This window comes from Anser brachyrhynchus, assembly GCF_964034855.1.
Source record: "Anser brachyrhynchus genome assembly, chromosome: Z".
In the NCBI taxonomy this organism is placed as follows: domain Eukaryota; kingdom Metazoa; phylum Chordata; class Aves; order Anseriformes; family Anatidae; genus Anser; species Anser brachyrhynchus.
In genome coordinates, this window is record NC_137697.1 from 20257802 (window position 1) to 20277562 (window position 19761).

Genomic DNA, 19761 nt, shown 5'->3' on the forward strand with positions numbered 1-19761 from the left:
GAAGGGGCTGGAGGTTTGGTGGTGTGGACAAACTAAGGATAGACTAATGCATTAGAATTATGGAGTTTGAGGATGAATAGAACAGTAACAGTAGCTTAAAGATTTAAGAAAAAAATATCTTCTAGAGGGATCTAAAATAGGTCTATGTAGTACAGACAATTGAAATGTGAAACTGTAGCCAAGCCTGGCAAAACACAATCTAAAAGCTGAAAACGCTCAGCAAGGTTTCTTCATGTGCTTTATGCACTGCAAAAAACATTGCTACTGAGCTATTTCCTGTTTGTCTATATCACCTTTGTATCTATTTTACTCAATAAAGTTCTCTGGATTCTAAGTTTTTTTTCATCCTGATCATTTCAATTTTGCATTGTTATCCCCCATCAGAGTGTCTCACTTGCCACTCATGGTCGTAAATGAAGAGGAGTTAGTCTTCCTTGAAAGCTGTGGGCACTGGTGCCTACCACAAGGGAAGGACAGATCCCAACAAAAGCAGATCATGGCAGCAACATATACACCACAGCCACTCTCTACAGGAAGAGATGCTGTGCCAGTCCAGCTAGATGAGATTTTGAGCCATGGTTTATTTGTGGTACTGTTTTTTCTGTTTTTGAGTCACCACTATGTACATTTGTTAGCACGAATGATGTACCTAATGTGTTACTTTTTAACCTGAAAGTCAATTAAAATGTGAGTTTTTCAAACTGTAACAGGAGTCTGACTATCTTAATTCAAACATATTAAGTATGTTTAGCCAGAGCAAGTTTTCTTTAATCGTAGCTTTAATAGCATTTAAGAGCCCAGCCCAGTGATTTTGTTAGTGTTTTAGGTTTCTAACTGACTTTAACCATTATTACCACCTACTGATCAAAAAATATGTGATTTGAAACTGTAGCTATGCATTATACAATACAGTTGCATTAAAGAGACTTTCTAATTAAATATGTCTGACATGTATTTCATTTTGCTACTAAAGCACTGTAGCTCATTTCTCATGAAAAGAGGGGTAGAGAAAGTTATAAAACAAAAACTGCTTAATCACAGACCTTGAAATAGTATTTGACACAATGCAATATTAGTTTTCACCTGCAACTTGACAAACACTGAAGAGAGGTTATATATTGCTCTCTAAGCAAATTTATGGCAGAACCTGGGGCACGGCTTTTGGTAGTTCAAAGAAAAGTTGGGAAGTCTTTTTTCTCTGAAAGTTGTTAAGGTCAACTTCTATTAAATATACATTGACATCAACTAGATTGAATTGAGCTTCTGACACTTTATGAACTTCCAAAAAGTAGTTCTTGATGAAAACTTGAAACATTTTCCTTGTCTTTTAGAAACCTACAGTCCAGAAAAAAATAGAGGCTAGGTGCTACTCAGTGAATCACTACTTTAGGCGCCCTTATGGATTTCAGAGCAGGTGTATATATATATACGTACATAACGCATTTTACAAAAACAAAATACTGCAGAAAGAAAGCTCAAACTGCACTTTTTGTATAGCAAAAATCTCGTTTTTTTTCAAAATGATTAATGTAAAGGGAAATGGGGAGTTCAGTTCTTAAAATGTGTGAATTCCTATAGATTGCTGTGTTCTGGTAAATTGTTTCCTCAGTTCCAGCTAGGATTAGAATGGTGATGTAATGAGAAAGTGAATATATATTATTAACTCAGAGACAGGAGTATAAAGACGTTGTCTTGCTCCTATGATTCATTGAAAGCTTGTTTTCAAACATTCTTTTTCTTTGATTTACAGTATCCACAAAAGTGAAATTCTGAGAGAGTAGCAATCAGTGCACCCTAACCAGCTTGAAGTATCACTCTGCTGCAGTAAGATCAGTAGTTAATTTGTTCTGAGAAAAGCTAGTAAGAAAAGTTCAGTTACATTATTCCAACTACTTTCAGTTGATCCAACTACTTCCAATTGGTTGCTTACCTTGGACAAAAAAATATGACCCCACTACCCAAAACAGGATATCTACTTTTTCTCTTAAGCATCAAAAATGCATGCACAGAAAAGCCAACAGCCCTGTACTGCAACATGGCAACATGTGCTTTGGCATGTGTGCAATGACTACCGCTCAGACAATACATGACTGGTCAGACGCAGCTCTTTTTTAAAAAAAAAATGGACTGGGCTTTAGCCAGCACATTCTACCCAGTTTTAAATGGACACTTCTGTAAAACAGAAAAACTGAGTGAATGGTCACAAGCAACTGGACTCTAAACCGGGTTGTACATTAGCCCTGTTCCAAGCACAGTGCCAATTAATGCCTCAACCTCCAACCTCAACATCAAAAATCAGCCTCTGAAATTTCTCATCTTGCCAGCAGAAGGTTTCCCTTCCTGAAACATGGGGTACAAACGAGTAAAACCTGGTCTTCTCAATGCTTTCTACAGCAACTGCTTGTGCTGAAGTGTTCTCCTCATATGACTACCTAGTCACCCAATGAAAGTAACTTTTTGGATGAGCTGTATATGCTTTCATTAAATTGCTGGACAATTAATTTCTTTTTTTCCCCACAACCCAATGTACAGTAGCATGATCCACAAGTCATACCTTCCAGCAACACTTTTTTTTTTCCTCACTTGTGTGAGACGTGGTATCTAGTTTAATCCTATCGTGAAGTTAAACTAGTATTCTGCTGCAGAGATAATGTATCTGAACTATTTCTTCATTTTTTTCTACTGATCAGAATAAAAGATATTTGTAGGCATAAAACTAATTTGTAGGGAAAAATACAAACTAAGTAGTACATTTTAAATGTAACTGAGTGAAACCTAACACTTCCTTTTCTGATTATGTGATCCACTGTGTCTTCTTCATAAGTTATAACCAGAATGGTCTAGGCGCATGACCTTTTTTTTTTCTTTTTGGGACAGAAGTATCTTTCCATAAGTATCACTGAGTTATTTCTAAACACATTGCTCTGCTCTGTGCTGTTTTCTGTGTGTGCTTGCTTTCCCAACTTAGAGCTCACAACCTCCTGAGGTAAACTAGTCTTAGCTATCATCTCCCCACAACAGCACTTGAATTGTTTAATACTTCTGATTATAAAACATGACTATTACACCGTGCAATTGTGCTTGCCATTTACAAGAAAGTTCAAAAACTGTTCCTTTAGTCTGCCACTGTCACCCTAGATTTGTAAATTACAAAGAAACAGATTACGTTAATGAAGAACTTCACTAATACATGATCTGTGCATGTGCCAGTATGCTCAAAAACTCACATCTACTATTATATCCCAACATAATTTTGAGTGCATTTCTGAGCACTATTCTCTGTATTGCGCATTTGCAAACAGTAACTACAACACAGCGGTCTAGATTATTTCATTTTGCCCTTCAAGGAAAACTGGGAAATAAATTCAGTACTAGAGAGTGGGTGTTACAGCTAGTATCATGTGAAAAAAATAGTGCCTCAGGAAGAAAGCAAAAAAAACAGCAAGACAGCAGTGACACAGAAGCGTCAATTCAATAGAAATTAGGAAAACAGACAGTACCAAACCAATGCTGTTTTCAGCAACTTCATTTTACTTTCAATAATGTTTTAGGATTCACTTAATAGCTGTAGAATTTCATTCAGTAATGACAGAGCATGTTTAAATTTTAACTCTAACTTCACAGCACAAGTAAGCAGGCTGCAAGTATTTAAATGTTCTTCATAATATCTGAGTAAGCTAATTCTGATTATCCTACTATATAATTTTGATAGTGGCCATTTTACTTTCCCGTTTAAGCAGAATTACAGCATTTATATACAGAAGTACAAAAAACAAGTGAGATTTTTACATAGATCAACCGCCCTGTGTGTCATCCTGAACTTCAAAAGAAAAAAATTATTTCGTTCAAAACTATACAGAGCAAAAATCCAGGAAAAAAAGTATTTTTTTTTATTCTACGACACTGTGTTAATACAATAAATATACAAAACTTCTGAAGTACTCAGACATGCAACAGAGGGACAGAAGAAGTGTGTTTGTACAGAACCATGACATTCACCAGGATGGCAGAGCATTGTTAGTAATTTACAAAATATACAAACATCCCCAGATAAATAAAACCAACTCCTAAATTACATATCAATGACTACTGACATTCCAGTGTTTAAACTTCATACTTCGTACTCAATTTGCCACAATACTACAAAATGACAACTTAAGGGGGTGCCATACTCTGATAATTAATAAGAGACTGTAAAATCTCATTTTAATTAAGTAAAAAATATTTTAACAAACATCAGCCTTCTGTTGCCAAAGCTACACTCAAACTTTTCTGTCCCTTTTGGGCTGCAAAGTGTCAGAGACTCCTGGTTTAACAAATCATGTGTATGTGGAATCCTGAATTTCACATGTGAGGTTTAAATCTGTATTATTTAACCCATGACGTTAGAAATCAGCGCTCAGTATACTCTGAAAATTAAATCTGTTTTCTCAAAGAATGTTTAAATATTTGGGAAAAAAAATCTACCTGCCAAATTCAGGTTTTATTCCGAAAGGTTTTTTTTTTTCTTCTCCATAATATATTATGCTAATATATGTTATTATATAATCTTAAATTTAATTGCAAGGATGTTGTCCCTGGTATTCATACCCAAGAGCTACCCAAGAGAACTGTTTAAATTAAATTCAAAAGTAATCCATATTTCAGTTCCTAGATAAAACACTCAAATTTAAAAGATTTTGAAAAGAACAATCATGTACTGCTAGAAGCGTGGTACCTGTTCTCAACAGAAAATGAATACTTTTGTCTAGAAAGCTTTTAATAACATCCCACAAAAATTTAAGTTCAATGCTAGCGTGTCTACTAGTGTAAAATTTTAGAGCCCCTGTATAATAAAAACTAACCAAACTGCTTTTAACTTCATGATGCAGAGAATATTTAGAAGAAAGTATATTTGTTAAAATGATCTTCAGCATAGGTGAAATTGCTACATTTATCCAAATTCAAGTTGGATTTAAAGAAGTTAATAAAAGAAAGGAGGCTAAAGCAGACTAATGGTAATACTGATCAAGGGATTAAGTTAAGTTTGTGTTTTTTTAATGTTATTATGTTATTCTAAATACACCGTAATGAAAAAGATTTAATCTATGAAGGTCAGTCCACATTCAGAACATAAAGGGGCCTCAGAAGTTTATGGCTAAGTCTCACTAATCGTGATTCTTCTTACGAGCTGAATTAATTTCAGCTACGGTGACATTTCACTAGTTTGTGGGACTTGGTCCTTCCTGCTTTCATTTTCTAAAAAAAAAGTTAAAAAACAGCCCAAATACTATGCATAAGACTCATAAGTCAATCAAGGAATATCAGATAACCTTTAAAGGACAGAAACATTTATAATAAGACCTGATTGAACTCTAGAACATTATTATGTATGTACCATGACCGACTGTTCAGTTCTACTGCACCAATTTAATCTCTTAGGCCTCCAGTTCAATGAGTTAAAATTCGACTTTGTGAAAGATGTATATTTCTCACTTTTCCAACTCAAAATAGTTAGGAAGCTTTTATTTTCAGCTTAAATCAAATCACAGAGATGGCTGAGTTATGTTAAAATGAATTCAAGTATCTGTTAAATGCCACTACTTCAAAAGCTTGATTTTAGACAATATTCCTGTTAGAAAATTAAATACTGTATATTTGGACTTTTGGACAAGCAGTAAACAGAGTGACTGACAAGGCTAGAGATTTAGTACCACTTTCAAACACAAATCTACGCTTAAAAAAAAATCTCAAGCACAACAAAAATACCACTGCATGTAAAAGAGGGGAGTGAGGCAAGAAACTAGTGTTCTATATGTCAATATTCGTTTCTTTTCCAGCAAAATGATTACTCCAAGAAATGAATATTGAAATTAAAAATAGTAAATTTATAATCATGTAGGTCTGTGATTGAAACCATCAGTTAACTTTCTTAAACTGTACATTGCATTACACATCCTGTTACGAAGAATGTTTATGCACCATTGTCATTTCTCACAGGTAGAAAATACTCCATGAAAACAGATATAAACAAAAGCTATAAACTGGTGCAGGTAAATTCTGGACCAAAACACTACTTAAACATGATCGGGTAACTCAACAGTATTCATGCAAGCTTACAGGTTTATATCAAAAAACTTATCCTAAAAAAAAGGAAAAAAAATTATATTTACCCTACTTGTATTTGTACTCCAGCAGCAGCTGAAATTGCAAAAGTATCAGCCAAACCTAACTTACTACATCTCTCAGTCTACCCCACTTCTTACAGTAGAAATAGGGAAAACAGTTATTACAAGCAAAAATTATTGATCCAAAGTGCTTTCCTGAAGTTTAAAAACAAAAGAGTGAACCACTAAAAAACCTCCAAATTCCTAATGTATTTATTTGAACATTAAATACCGCAATTCATTCTCAGGCCAATTTTTGAAATTATTTATCTCCCATAAGATACGGAAGGTTTTATGTTAGAGATAGCAACATTTAAAAGAAGGGGCAAAGAACAGTTATCTTTTTAAAAAATAAATAAATTTATAATAGAACAAACCAAACATTTCCCATTTTACCCATGCACAGCTGAAGAGGAGACAAACATGCTGTGTGTATTTTGTTCTAGGCTTTTAGGGAATATAATAAGTGACTGGAATATAAAGAACACTCGGAGAGAACCGTAATGACTTCCCGCATTTCTCTACATTCGGTTACCCTTGAATGCATTCTGAGCTGCACTGGTTGCTGCTGTTGATGCGGCGTTGGCTGCGGCAGTTTGTACAGTTTTGTTGGACATCACTCCTGTTGCAAACTCTTGCTGTGCTTTCTCGAAACTAGCGCCAGTTGTGCGGTAGAGACCATGCACCTAGGGAGGTGTGAAAGCAATGAATAAGGTGTGCTGAGCCTTCCATTTCTTCGCAAAGTTAGTAGCAAAGTCTCAAACACAAAGCAGAGGTGTGTGGTGGAGAAATCTGGCTTGTTCATGTTTGGGAAGGTCCATAAATGAATCAACAGAATTCTTTTCCACAAATCCTACAAATTTTCATTGCCTTGCTGCATGCACAGCAGCAGCAATAGCAGCTGTAGCAATACTTGTAGCTTTTTGCAATTTCCCCAGAATCTCATAGGTCTTTACTACATGTACAGTATCTACTGTCTGAAACAACATATTTAAATATGCAAACAGGCTGCATCCTTAGCATTACACAGGGACCATAGCTTGCAGAAGCATCTTCTGTCACAATTTGTCTACAGCTTGGCCAACCCATTGAGTTAGAGTTAGTAAGCGTTCAGGTTAAAAGAAACAGCAGGACACACAAAAAAGTTTTTTTTGAATCCACTGTGTCAATAACATCCTCAAATATTTTTTCTACATCAATTTTTAGAAACATTTTTATTTATCTGATTTACATGTTTACAAGAACCTATTAAGCTAAGCTCTTAGTGAATATAGTATAAAACATACTAATAATGCAGATACCTGTCTGCAAAACTAATGTGATGACCAATAGCTCTGCAAAATAAGCATGGATATTGAACAATATATGGCTTACAAACCCTTCAAACAATACAGCTATAGTACAACAAAAATCAAATCCCCAGTAACTTCCAATTACTTGAGCATTAAAATTAAAAAAAAAATGTGATTTAAAAATCCATAGCCAATCAAGTCCCTAACTAGCTGACAAAATAAATTGTCAAAAACTTCTTTATCCCTGTGAAGCAGTCAAATTAAGGTTGTAACTTTTTTGTTAGAAATTAAATTATTTCCATCCATAAAGACATACCATATCATATCTAAGTATGCAGGGTTTTTTAAATAATCCATATGCATGTGGTAGAAAGAATGTTAAAAAAAAAGTTCTACATTTTTCTTTTTTCTTTCTTTCTCCTATCCCTGGATATTTATGTAGAAAACAAATAAGGAGAAGGGACATCTACAATCTATGCTTATAATTTCTAGCTTACTGTATATAGGACAGAAGAGCCTGGGTATGTGAAAACTTTTAATCATAATTGTGAGGTGGATAGAATTATTAGAATTGCTAGCACGTCATATGCAGAATTCTCACATTTAATCAAAACAACATCAAAAGCCTATTAGCAGGGTTATTATCTAAACTTGGACCTTCTGGAAGGGAATACACAAAAAGAACCAAGGGAAAAATGTACCTTTGAGGTTTTATTCAATGTAATCATTAACTGACAACAACACGTTAAAATCAATTTCAGGAGAAAAATAAAAATGCTTTTCTGAAGTTCAAGGCATCTCCATCTTTTATTGATTTTAATCAATGATTAAAATAGAACAATGGCAATGATTCTAACAACCAAAACTTAGCAGTCATTTGAGTCACACTGTTCTTCACTCAGACTGATGAATGAACCACCACAGATTTGAAAACTGCAACCTCGTATCTACAGCTACAACCTTAGTGTCAGTGAATTCACTTATCCCACTCACTGTAGGCTTACCTCCCAACTTATTTGGACTTACCCTTCCCCATCTCAGTTTGCAGAAAATAAGTGCATTGTAAAAACAGCTGAATGTAAATTGAATAACAGTTCAAGAAAAAAAAAATACTATAGAAGCACAAATGTTAATATGTAAGGCAGACCCTAAGAATATCATGTCATGCCCATTACTTTGTGAGAGCATACCTCTCCCAAGCAGGAAAACAAAATCTATACCAAACATAGAAAGAGAAGAGTGGAATAAGTAACTTACCTTTTTAAACATAACTAATGAGATCACAGCGGACGCTGTGAAAAGTGCAGCTATGATTATCATCATAATGCCAACTGGGATACTTTTATTAAGACCAGTAAGAGACGAAATCCATCCACTGAAGAAAGGAGAAAATAAAAACTTTACGTTGCACAGCATAAGCACACTTTTCTACTTCTTCTTTAGAAATAACACAAAAACATGTCATACACATACAGCTTCCGTGTGGGAAGACCCATTTAACTGTATCCACAGAGTGATGGTTTGTTGATTGGGATTAATGTAATAATTTTTTGAAAGTAAAAAGGAGAACATCAGATTAACCTACTACAAGATCACTATATCTTTTGACATCTCTCCATTTTTTGAAACTGAAACACCACCAAAGTACAGTATCAAATTTGAAACCACAAAAGCAGGTTGTCTTATGAAAAATAAAACATCAAGACAGGAAAGATTCTTCCAATGAAAAGAGCAAAAATATTCTGTAAACCCAAAGACCTTAAAAATTTCCTCTATCTGCTTCAAATTGCTTTGATATCTCTGATGTCTAACTGGACTTCACCACAAATCTCCAAAATTCAAACTGTAATTAACATATTCTGATGATCTGGATACTTTTCACAACCATATGCCAAGTATTGTTAAAAGCACATTCTACATGTGTGGAAAGTTGTCCCTCCAAAATTACTTTTCCTCCCCCCCCCCATGTCAATCAAGGTATCAATGAAAAAGGAAAACACTGGATTTGAGAGCAAAAGTAGTGAAAAAGAGGTTTTCCTTATACTCTAGTTCTAAAACAATAATGTTTTGTCTGCTGTACAAATGTTTGGAAGTTTGCAGCAAAATGTCACTGATACAGAGAAACGTCATTACCAGATCCAGTACTGCCAGTCATAGTTCTCCATATCATCTCATCTGGCTACTGTAACCATGCTTTTAGTTAATTCTGTTTTGTTTGGTTATTTATTTTTTTTTCCTCCAAGAACGGTATGATTCCTAACAGCTTTTCCATGTAAAATCTAAGTACACTCTGAAGCTTACAATAAGGGCTATATATACATAAAAGCTTCACGTAAATGCTATATACTTACAAGCAGCAAAAAAGAAAAATCAACAATTATGAGCTGATTCAGACAAACAAGCTTTTCAAATAATATTTAAGATAGACCACCATATTCACCTGAATACAATGTTGACTCATTCTTCAAATTTTAGCTGAAAATTTCATTAGCAAGTAGGAAGTATATTAATATAATTACAAATAACTGAATATCCAAAACACCAGACAAGTGGCATGCTATTATATTATGTCTAAATTACTCTCATTTTCTCTAAGTTTTCCTTTTTTTAAGTTCTAAAAATAGATCACATAACATCTCTACACACCACTAAAACAGAGGAGATAAAAGAGTAGTCCAGGGTGGCTTACACTGAACAATAAAATTCTGACCAGCCTAATAATAGCAGTACTTCACACACTTTCACCATGTTTTTCCTAGTTAAGAGCACTTTAAAAATGCCTTTTTGGGTGCTAAAATAAACAATTTCAGTGAAAACAAATATATATATATATATATATATATATATATATATACATACATATATATGTATTTTGAAAAAACACATTGCGGTTGCTATATCAAATGTGTTTGTCTAACAGACAATATACAAGGCTACAGAAAACACAATACTTACCAGTTTCCCCATCTTTGAAATCCTGCAGCTTGAAGTACATGTACAGCAAACTGACAGATATATACAAAGAAGAACACAAAGAATCTGAACGAACTGTCACTCCTGAAAGAGGGGAATAAAAGATTAAAAGTAGCCAGGAAATGAACGACTTAACAAATGCTGTTGTACCAATATAAAAAAAATGCATTAAATAGAGGAAAAGTATGCTCATTTTTTGATGATATCTTCAACTGTCAAGCAGTAATTCTGTGGTTTTGGAGAGTTTATTTAGAGTCACTTCTACTTCTTTGATTTAATATCTTTGCCTTCTTCTCTAACAGAGGTGAGAATAACATGATTCTATTACTCAGTGTTTTGTTCAGCACACAGCAGGGCCTCTTAGACTAAACATATCAGTTTTGCTACAGTGAATGAAGAATAGAAGTCTACTCCACTTTCAGACTGAAATTTACAGCACTGGCACTATGGGAAGAAAATATTTTACTTGTAAAAGGAAATAAAATCTAATATGGAATTCCTGAAACATAATGGAGATCACAATACTGCTGTTTAAAAGCAAAATACACAAAATACGCTTGCTATTTCAATTACTGAAATGTCAACTTGAAAGACTGAAAGTGTTAAAAGCCTGTCAAAAACAGAAATATAAATAAACAGGGAAAACCTCACAGAACTCAAAAACTAATGATCACATGATATGCTTCCTACCAAAGTCCTAAAGAACGTAAAAATCACTTAGTTTAGTAACTGATTAAGAACATGGAACCAGATTTTGCTAGTGGTAGCACTTCTCGCAGAAGGGAATTTTATTTTCATTTCTATTTACTTAACTAGTTCAGTTCAATAATTATTTCATTTTCTGCTGAGCGACTGAAAGAAAGTTGAAAATGCAAGTAGTAGATTTCCTTTTCCAACCAAACAATATTCACTAAGAAAGGCTATGGATTCACAAAATCTAAAATTCTGAAAAGTAATGTGACATTCTGAACTCCTCCAGCAAATCGGGAATAATAATTATTTACAAAAATCAAGACAAACCAAAAAAACCTGCTAAGAGAGATCATATCAGATCCATAACCCTTTAATGAAAACTATAACTTGAAATATTCTCTGTATTTTCAATTGATCACAGTTCTCACCCACGTTGCTCATCCTGTTTTTAAGCCTTAAGGATATAAGAATTGTATCATATATGGATATAAGAGTCATATAGTCATAACCATGTAAGAATCAAATCATATAGTTTAATTTCCATTTGCACAAGCTAATGTGAAAAAAATACAAGTCTGCCAAATACAGACTGCTAAAACTGAAAAAAAAAATGAATTTGATTATTGTATGCTCTACTCAAGAATCTAGGTCTATGGCAATTGCAGACATTGCAGTTCACTTAACTCTCTAACATTTTTAAACAGAGCTTTATGAATTTAATTCAGGAAGCCAAAGATTTAAGATACCCTTAACTATTAGCCTGCTCAGATTCTTCGTGCAAAGGGATAGGAATATAATGCAAATTTTCCTTAAAATTGTTATCAGCCCCCAATAAAGTTAATTTCCTACAAATACTATGTTAATGGTAAAAACTGTCAATACTTTAAACGACATTCCATGATAGTTCTAAATAATCGCTGTCTAATAATTACAAAAATTCTGGAATGTTAATGCATTTCAACAAGTGTTAATATATTTTTAGAATAACCTAAGTTACGGTAAACTTGTTACCTGAAGGCTCCATAAAGTGGTCTGTACCAGCAGACAAAAGAACAAGGTGTAAAAAGCAAGAACCAGAGGATACTCAATCCAAAATCAACTCCTCGTGTAGCATCAACGTAAAACCAGGCCAAACATCCAAAGATATTAAGAAACAGTGTCACTGTGTGGACTGTAGAAGAAAAAAAAAAAAAAACAAAATAAGTCTTAATTTAATTATGTTAACATAAGAAATTATTATAACTGTTATAGTAATACCTAAACAGAGCATTTTTAAGTACAATATAAACATGCTGACAATAATTAATAGCCTTTCTCTGCAATAAGCTCATTTTTATACAGTCTTCTGGCTTTCCAAGCCAATATTCCCAAGTGAAAATACTGAACAATAAAAATCAATTATTATCAGGTATATGGTGAAGAAAAAACTGTCATAAAAATTAATTTTCAATATTAAAAGGATGAAAAAAGACCTTTCCACTGCTGCAATAATTGACACTTCCACAGTAGCTACTAGATACAGATGTTTGCACTTTTTTAATATGCTGTTTACTTTCTCTATAAATGCAGACTATCAATTTTAATATTACAATATGAATCTACTGTATTATTATGTTTAACAGAAAAGCTTATAAATGATATAAATTCAAACAAAATTTAGCTCTGTACATGCTCTAATTTGAAAGGAACTTAAAAAAAAATCTTAACCAAACACTCTGTGAATTCTACATCCCCTTATTATAGTAAAAAATATACTAATGGCATCAGAGCACCAAAATCTTTGGAATTTCCTCAGTATGAGAGTATGTATTAGGCTCTTATCACACTGGACAAGACAGACAAAACAAATGTGATGTCATTTGCAAATTTGATTCATTCAGCATTTCTCCAACCACAACACAGCACCTGAATGAGAGCAAAATTAACCCCACGAAGATTCTTCTGGGCATGTTTGGTGCAAAAAGGATAGCTGTAACATGGACTGATTTTTCAGCTAATTTACTTACACTACTTTTTTTTAAATAGACTAAAGTGATATTAAGTTCGTATTACAAACTAAAACTATACTAAACTAAAACTATGCATATTAAAGCAAATGGCTATTACTCTTTTCAAACTCACAAGTCTATTATTAACACTAATCATGAACTGTATTTCTTAACATATAAACTACTTTTAAAAACAGTATAATTATTTCTCAGGTAATAAATGGTCAAATCTGGTTTTACAACAACACTGATATTTAAAACAGAAAAAAGCAATATACCATGAACAAACTGCTTTAGGGTAATCCTTCCTCTTTTTTTTTTCCCCACATAAGTTTCTATGAAAAAAAATCAATATTTTTAAAATCAAAGCTAACAAAAAGATTTCACTTAAATGTTTAACTTCCGGATTGTAAAAATATATCTCATTACAGATGCTGCAAAACCCAAAGTAACCCAAATTCAAGTTTGAATTGGCAATTTGTTTTTTCTTTTATAAAATACTTACACATCCACAAATAGTACATAATCTTTACTGTCTTCTGGAATTCTACAGGGATATCTACAGAAAAGTCCTGGTAGAAACATGGACCCACTGGAAAATTCTCAGGAAGAGGTGGCCAGTTATTTTTTCTACCTGCAAATCAGAAAAAAAAAAAGAGCCTTATAATACAGCTTTTATTTCTGTATACTAGAAAACGATACACGTTTGGTCTTGTTCAAATTGTTTTATGCACAAGAGTTCCACAAGCATATAGACAGCTTGAGCTAGCAGAACTCAGAGAGTTTTATCAGCAGTCCTCACACAAATTTCAGAAATAAAATATGACAAAATACAGCCAGATCAAGGAAAGCATCCTTGTAAAGCACTAAGCAGGTATCTGATAGTTCCTATAAAGAAATAAGAAAAGAGAAACCTTAAGAAAACACTCAGATTTGGGCAGAAAAACAATTTTTCAGAGTCCCTTGACTTTTAAATGCACATTTCCCTAAGTCCCACCATACACACTCACTCTGTTGAACACAAAGACTATGGAACAAATGACATTCTTAATTCTCAGAATCCTGATATTTCTCACACTGGTGTATCTCTAACACTTTTAACTACTTCCCAATATAGTTTACAGATAAAGCTTTGCTTCAAAGCCTGTAAACATGAAGAAAGGCAGCTATTTAAATGTTCTTGACTACAGTACAGTATGTCCTACAGCACCAATATGTATGGATATAAAGTTTTCCGGCCAAGTAAGGACACAACAAAAGACAACACAGTATCAGACAGCACACTGTACTAGGGTGTGTAGATACATACTCACAGGCTAGGGTGAGTAGATACGTTCTACTATGCACAGACTCAGAGATTCAGGTAAGGTAACTATTAACAAAGCACTTCAAATTCTGGATTCAGCAGATACATTAATCACTATATGCCAAAACTAAACTAAAGACTAACCTAAAGACCTAAAGGACCCTTTACTTGAAATTCTGACAAGGTTTTGCTTGCAATTTCTATTTTAACCATAGCTTTCCTAGCAGTTTGCCTGCTAAAAAAAACAGAAAACTTGCACATCTTACATATTTGTATTATTGAATTATTTTTTCCCCTCACTCAAGACAAGATGAAGCTGACAGTTCTGTCCAAAAAGGTCCGAAACAGTGAGTACCTGTTGAGTTTACTGTCTCTTCCACTGAAGATTTTTTTACCTAGCCTTCAAGAGCTGAGGATTTTCAGAGGAAGCCTATGAAAGGTAATAAATTAATATGCCCATCCATATTAAAAACTACTCTGGAATTTCTTGTATGAAAGATATCTGATAACAATTCAGATCTTTATTCTGCAATTTATAGTTATTTCTGTCAGGACTAAAAGTTTCAAGACAGAGTCATAGAAAAATTCAGATACGTTATATAATTTGAGTTATTAAGAATAGTATTTAATGTTCTTTACCACCCCAGTGGCAAAGGTTTCAAAAATTTCAACAAAGACTGAGAGACAGCTTGATGAGATGGCTTGATACCTTAGATATTACAATCTTTAGATACTCATTTTCCAAGACAAGCGAAGACCCAGCTCAGAGTTATTTCTTTTAACACGTTACCACCTCAAAGGCTACTAACAAAACTTCAGTGACCTGCCTACAGTATGAATGCAGACACCTCCAAACTAGCTTCATGCAGAAAAATGGATTTTTCAGATATGCCCAAATGAACTAGCTGAAATAGGAAGCAGTACATTTTAACCAGCTCACATACAATGCTGCCCAGGCGTGGAGCTGAGCAGACCTACCAGTTTTAAGCTTTATTGCACTGTAGTTGATCGTACGTGAAGACAGTGTCCTAGATGACAGAGTTGGAGTCAATGATCCTTGCGGGTCCCTTCCAACTTGGGATATTCTACGATCCTACATGCAGCCACCATTTTAAACTGAATACAGTACTACTGAATACAGTACTACTGCAAAAGACCCTGCCCTGCAATCAAGACACCTCTACAGTGTTTCCGAAGGAGTTTCAATGACTGTGCAAAAGAAATAAACTATCAAAAGGAAAAGAGTATTCTTCTCTTCAGTCATGACATACAATTGCTGATTTGCAGCAATCTTTACACAATCATTTAATAAAAACCTAAAAACATTCCTTAAAGTTTTAAGAGATCTCTCATTTCTGTTCAGCCTTACTAAAAAATCCTTTAGATTCTTCACACTTTCTTCAAGAACTTTGATCTTAACAACTGAACTTAGTAACACAGTAAATACCATTTAAAGAATATTCTGAAACATGGACAGGGTATTATATTGCCTAAGATATAGATGAAAGGAACAGAACTGTTACTAAAGCCTGGAACAGATAAGTAATCAATCCAGACCATCAATGCAAGTTACTGATATCAGGTGAAGGGTAATACATGGAGAAGGAAATGAAAAAATTACAAAAAAAATCATTATGTTGGAGGAAAGGTACAGAGACTTAATGAAAATATTGAAAAGAATAAATACTGTGAAAATTTAAAATGGTTTAATAAAGGGACTGTAATTCTGTTCCTAAGAACAGCAGTTCCCCATTCCCAGACCCTAGCATGTGACATGGTAGTAACTCAAATTCTCAGGGAATTTTCTAAGCAATTATGTAATTGGGAATTCTACTACTGTATGTTCAATTTCAAGAGGAGAAAAGAAAAAAACACCAGGAAATGATGTTGAAATACAATAGTCAGAATTCTAGATACAAGTGAAAAGACCATACAAAAACAACCTTGCACACAGTGTTTTGCAGTCTTTTTCTAATTTCATTCTGAAGTTCTTCCTTTTCAAAGGGAATATTCACATAATATGCTCTTCTGGCATAGTATCTTCAGCTAAGAGTACGTGTATCTTCTCATTTGTGAAAGTACAGTATAAAAACTGTTTGTATTAAATGGCACAGTTAAAATTTGTAGTAGAATGAGATGCTGATCTTAATTATAGGTTCTAAGTGTCATACCAGAAATTAATAACACTCTTTTTGCTATTTGTATGGAATATTATGTCTGCAACACAGCAAAAGTTAAGAAAACATTACAAAAAAATCGAAGTTCTTGTACAGCTATACATAATGACAGAAGACAAATCAGAGACATGCTACTTATGAAGTTATTTTATTTTTTCCTCAAAATGCTCCACTTTATTCAGAGTTACCTGGATATTACCTTAAAATAAAAATAACTGATAGGAGAGAGTAACATGTAACGAAGGCCACATTTAGAATTGTTGCTGTGAAAATCTGCACAGGACAAGCCAATTTTTATTGACTTCATGCACTGTTCCAAATGAGATAAATTTTCTTTTCCTGAAGAGATTATAAAAATTTAAACAATGTAACTGTAAAACAAAAACAGTTTCTAAGAAGTTTAATTCTGCAAGTTAAAAAAGTATTTTTTTCAAGCATACCCCCCTGCTGATTGAGACTCTGCATTTCCCTTTCCCTGCGATCCAGTTCAGCTGCTTTTCTTTCCAGTTCTTCTTGACGCTTTAGCAGTTCTGCCTGGGCCAAGGCATGCTCCTAAAGAAAACAGGCATTGTTAGGTATTGTTAAAAAAAAAAAACAACCCAAACTCTGAATATTCCATGTCTATCTCATATAATTAAGAATTTCCAGTTATGGATGAAGACTGACTTGGTACTGCATGAAAACATAAAATAACTTAAAAGCAGTATTAATTTCTACAAATCAGTAGGAAGCAATGCTTATTTATAAAAGACATTATTCCAGAAGGACATTTATATAACTATAATTAAATGGAATCCAGTACCTGAAAGTTATAGACAAACCTTTGCAATTTGCGTGTAAGCAGGTGGTTCTTCTGTTGGTTTCATTATTGCTGGCTGAGTACTGGGTACATTAGGCATTTTCACATTTCCTGGAGGAGCCTAAGAAAACAAGATAATTATAGGGAAACAGTCTCCTATTATAATAAATAGGTTTTCATTAAGTCTGTAGGAACTGATCCAGTTGTTTTAAAGGAAGTGTTACTGATAAAATCTGATGTACTACCTGTGATACTTATAACTTGAGGAAAAAGAAGATAATATTCCATGGTGCAGCATTCTGCTTAGCTGTTTTTGCAGGGCACTGCTTGCCATAAACACACATGGAATTTTATGGATCACTAGAAAGTAAATAAAATTTTAATTTTGTTCAGACATGAATATGGGTGAGAGCAGTTATTTTTAAGAGAATTGTATGATTTAACTCAATTCTCATGTGACCTACTCATATTCTCAAACACAATGTCATTTATTAGTAATGTCTTCCAGTGCTTTCTACTTAACAAAGGCTTAAATCACCTGGTTAACCAGAGAAGCAATGTACCATATTCAGTTTTCAAATTCAGGACTCAATCTATTGCTTAACTATTCCACCAGTAGTTACTGTAGTATCTAGTTTCAAGTACCTGTGCCAATTTGGTCACTGGTTGTTACCTATAAAAAGCAGCTTACAAGAAAGTTTTTGAGGGTCTTTTTTGTTTGTTTCTTGTCCTGCTTAATCCTGTTTGTCATCTCCTCCAATTTTCTCTACATCAAGTAGATCAAGTCTCACCATCTTCAAACATAAGATACTTAAAAATCCTGCTCCAGAATAACAAAAAGCTAATGATCAAAAACTGTATACATTACACAACGTAGGCCAAACCGAAAAAAAAAAAAAGGTCTGATTATTGTAGCTCTGTGGCTGAAGTAACAACAGTTTTGAAAGCACAACTTAACCAATAAGAAGATGCTTGCTAGACTAAGGAGCATGACTGCCTACAGTCTCCAGTAAGAGCCCAGCAGCCTTCCACAGACACATGTAATAGTGTTAAAAGTGAACAGGCAGACCAGAAAATATTTGAACAATGAATTCAAAGATATTTATCCTTTAACGATACTTTGTCAAAACAGCCTGAACTGCTGCTAATGATTGGAACATGTATATATGCTTATAAATAGAGGAACCAATTGTAACACTCGTTAAAGACACATAATTAAAGATGCCAGTCAACAACATATATACCACATTAATATGAGGAACCAATTACATAGAAGATTCTTCAGATTCAGATTTCTGCTTTTGTTAGGCTCCACTATATGCTGTCATCTATACAGTGCTTGACTTGTTGCACATAGTCATGACTATGCATGCACCTGCTTGACTGCATGTGAAAAAAATCCAGTCCCTACATAACAGCATGTGCTCCATGGAAGAAACGAGACTGAAACAGTAGCTTGGAGCTGGAGTATGCATTCTGGAATTCTAAGAAAGTCAAGAGGGGCTGTGGGACAACAGTTGTTTGGGGATGTTATAAAAGCTACCACCTCAGCAGACTCTTGAGACCGGTGACTCCTCTGGGACTCTCCCTCCTCCTGGGGACGTTTCCTACTGCTGAAGCCCAGCCCTGTGCACCTTGACACACTGAAGGCTCTCCGTCCAAGGCTGATGAATGCAGCTACTGCTTTTCTGTTTCCATGTCTGGATCATCGCAAGGTTAAACACATATCCCTGCGTCCACAGAAGGACGTTAACACGGCCAGCTACGCGAGCTGCCACAGGCAGGGCACTGCCTTAAACACTGCCCCTACAGAACACTGCCAGAACTCACATAAAACACTGGTACATGCAGTCGCGTGCCATCCCTCCTCTCTCAGGCAGACCACTATTACCTAGGGTATGACCACAGACAGATACTGGCACCTAATCCACTCTAGTCTCTCCGGCTGCTGGTATGCAGCATGCACAGATGGGGTAGCGTGAAATTACACAGAAAAATAGTTAAGAAAGGATTTAACAGAAGCTGCAGTGATGAGATGCATGGCTCTGTCAGATGAGTGTACTGACAGACTGCCCCCATCTGCTAAGAACTCAAGAGGAAAAAAAAAGCAAAAAGTCACTTCTTATGTGGAATCTAAATGGCTACACACTCTCCTAGGTAGTTATTTTTGAGCTACAGAAGGTACAACTACACCATTCAACCATTTCATTTACAGCATTTTAAACTCATGTTACCCTAAGTTTTCCTACCGAACTGAAGAACCCATTTTTATACTTCCAATCTAAGCTAAGAAGCAGTGAAAAAAGCCCCACAGCTGCTTGAGATAAAACAAACAGAAGTTTGCCCTGGAAAATCATCGTTCAGCTGTAGAAAAGGAAACATAGTTG

The 19761-nt window shown here is 34.4% G+C and overlaps 1 protein-coding gene across 1 annotated transcript in view; it reads right to left on the reverse strand.

Moving 5' to 3' along the window:
• Nucleotides 1–3867: 3867 nt before the first annotated feature.
• Nucleotides 3868–19761, reverse strand: part of SCAMP1 (secretory carrier membrane protein 1) — a 38585-nt gene continuing 22691 nt past the window's right edge. The window contains exons 3-9 of the mRNA XM_080573448.1: nt 17397–17495; nt 17016–17127; nt 13598–13726; nt 12116–12275; nt 10394–10495; nt 8696–8813; nt 3868–6832 (exon numbers count right to left, since the gene is read on the reverse strand). Coding sequence (XP_080429574.1) covers nt 6668–6832; nt 8696–8813; nt 10394–10495; nt 12116–12275; nt 13598–13726; nt 17016–17127; nt 17397–17495 — 885 coding nt within the window. The 3' untranslated portion in view covers nt 3868–6667. The remainder of the gene's footprint in view (nt 6833–8695; nt 8814–10393; nt 10496–12115; nt 12276–13597; nt 13727–17015; nt 17128–17396; nt 17496–19761) is intronic.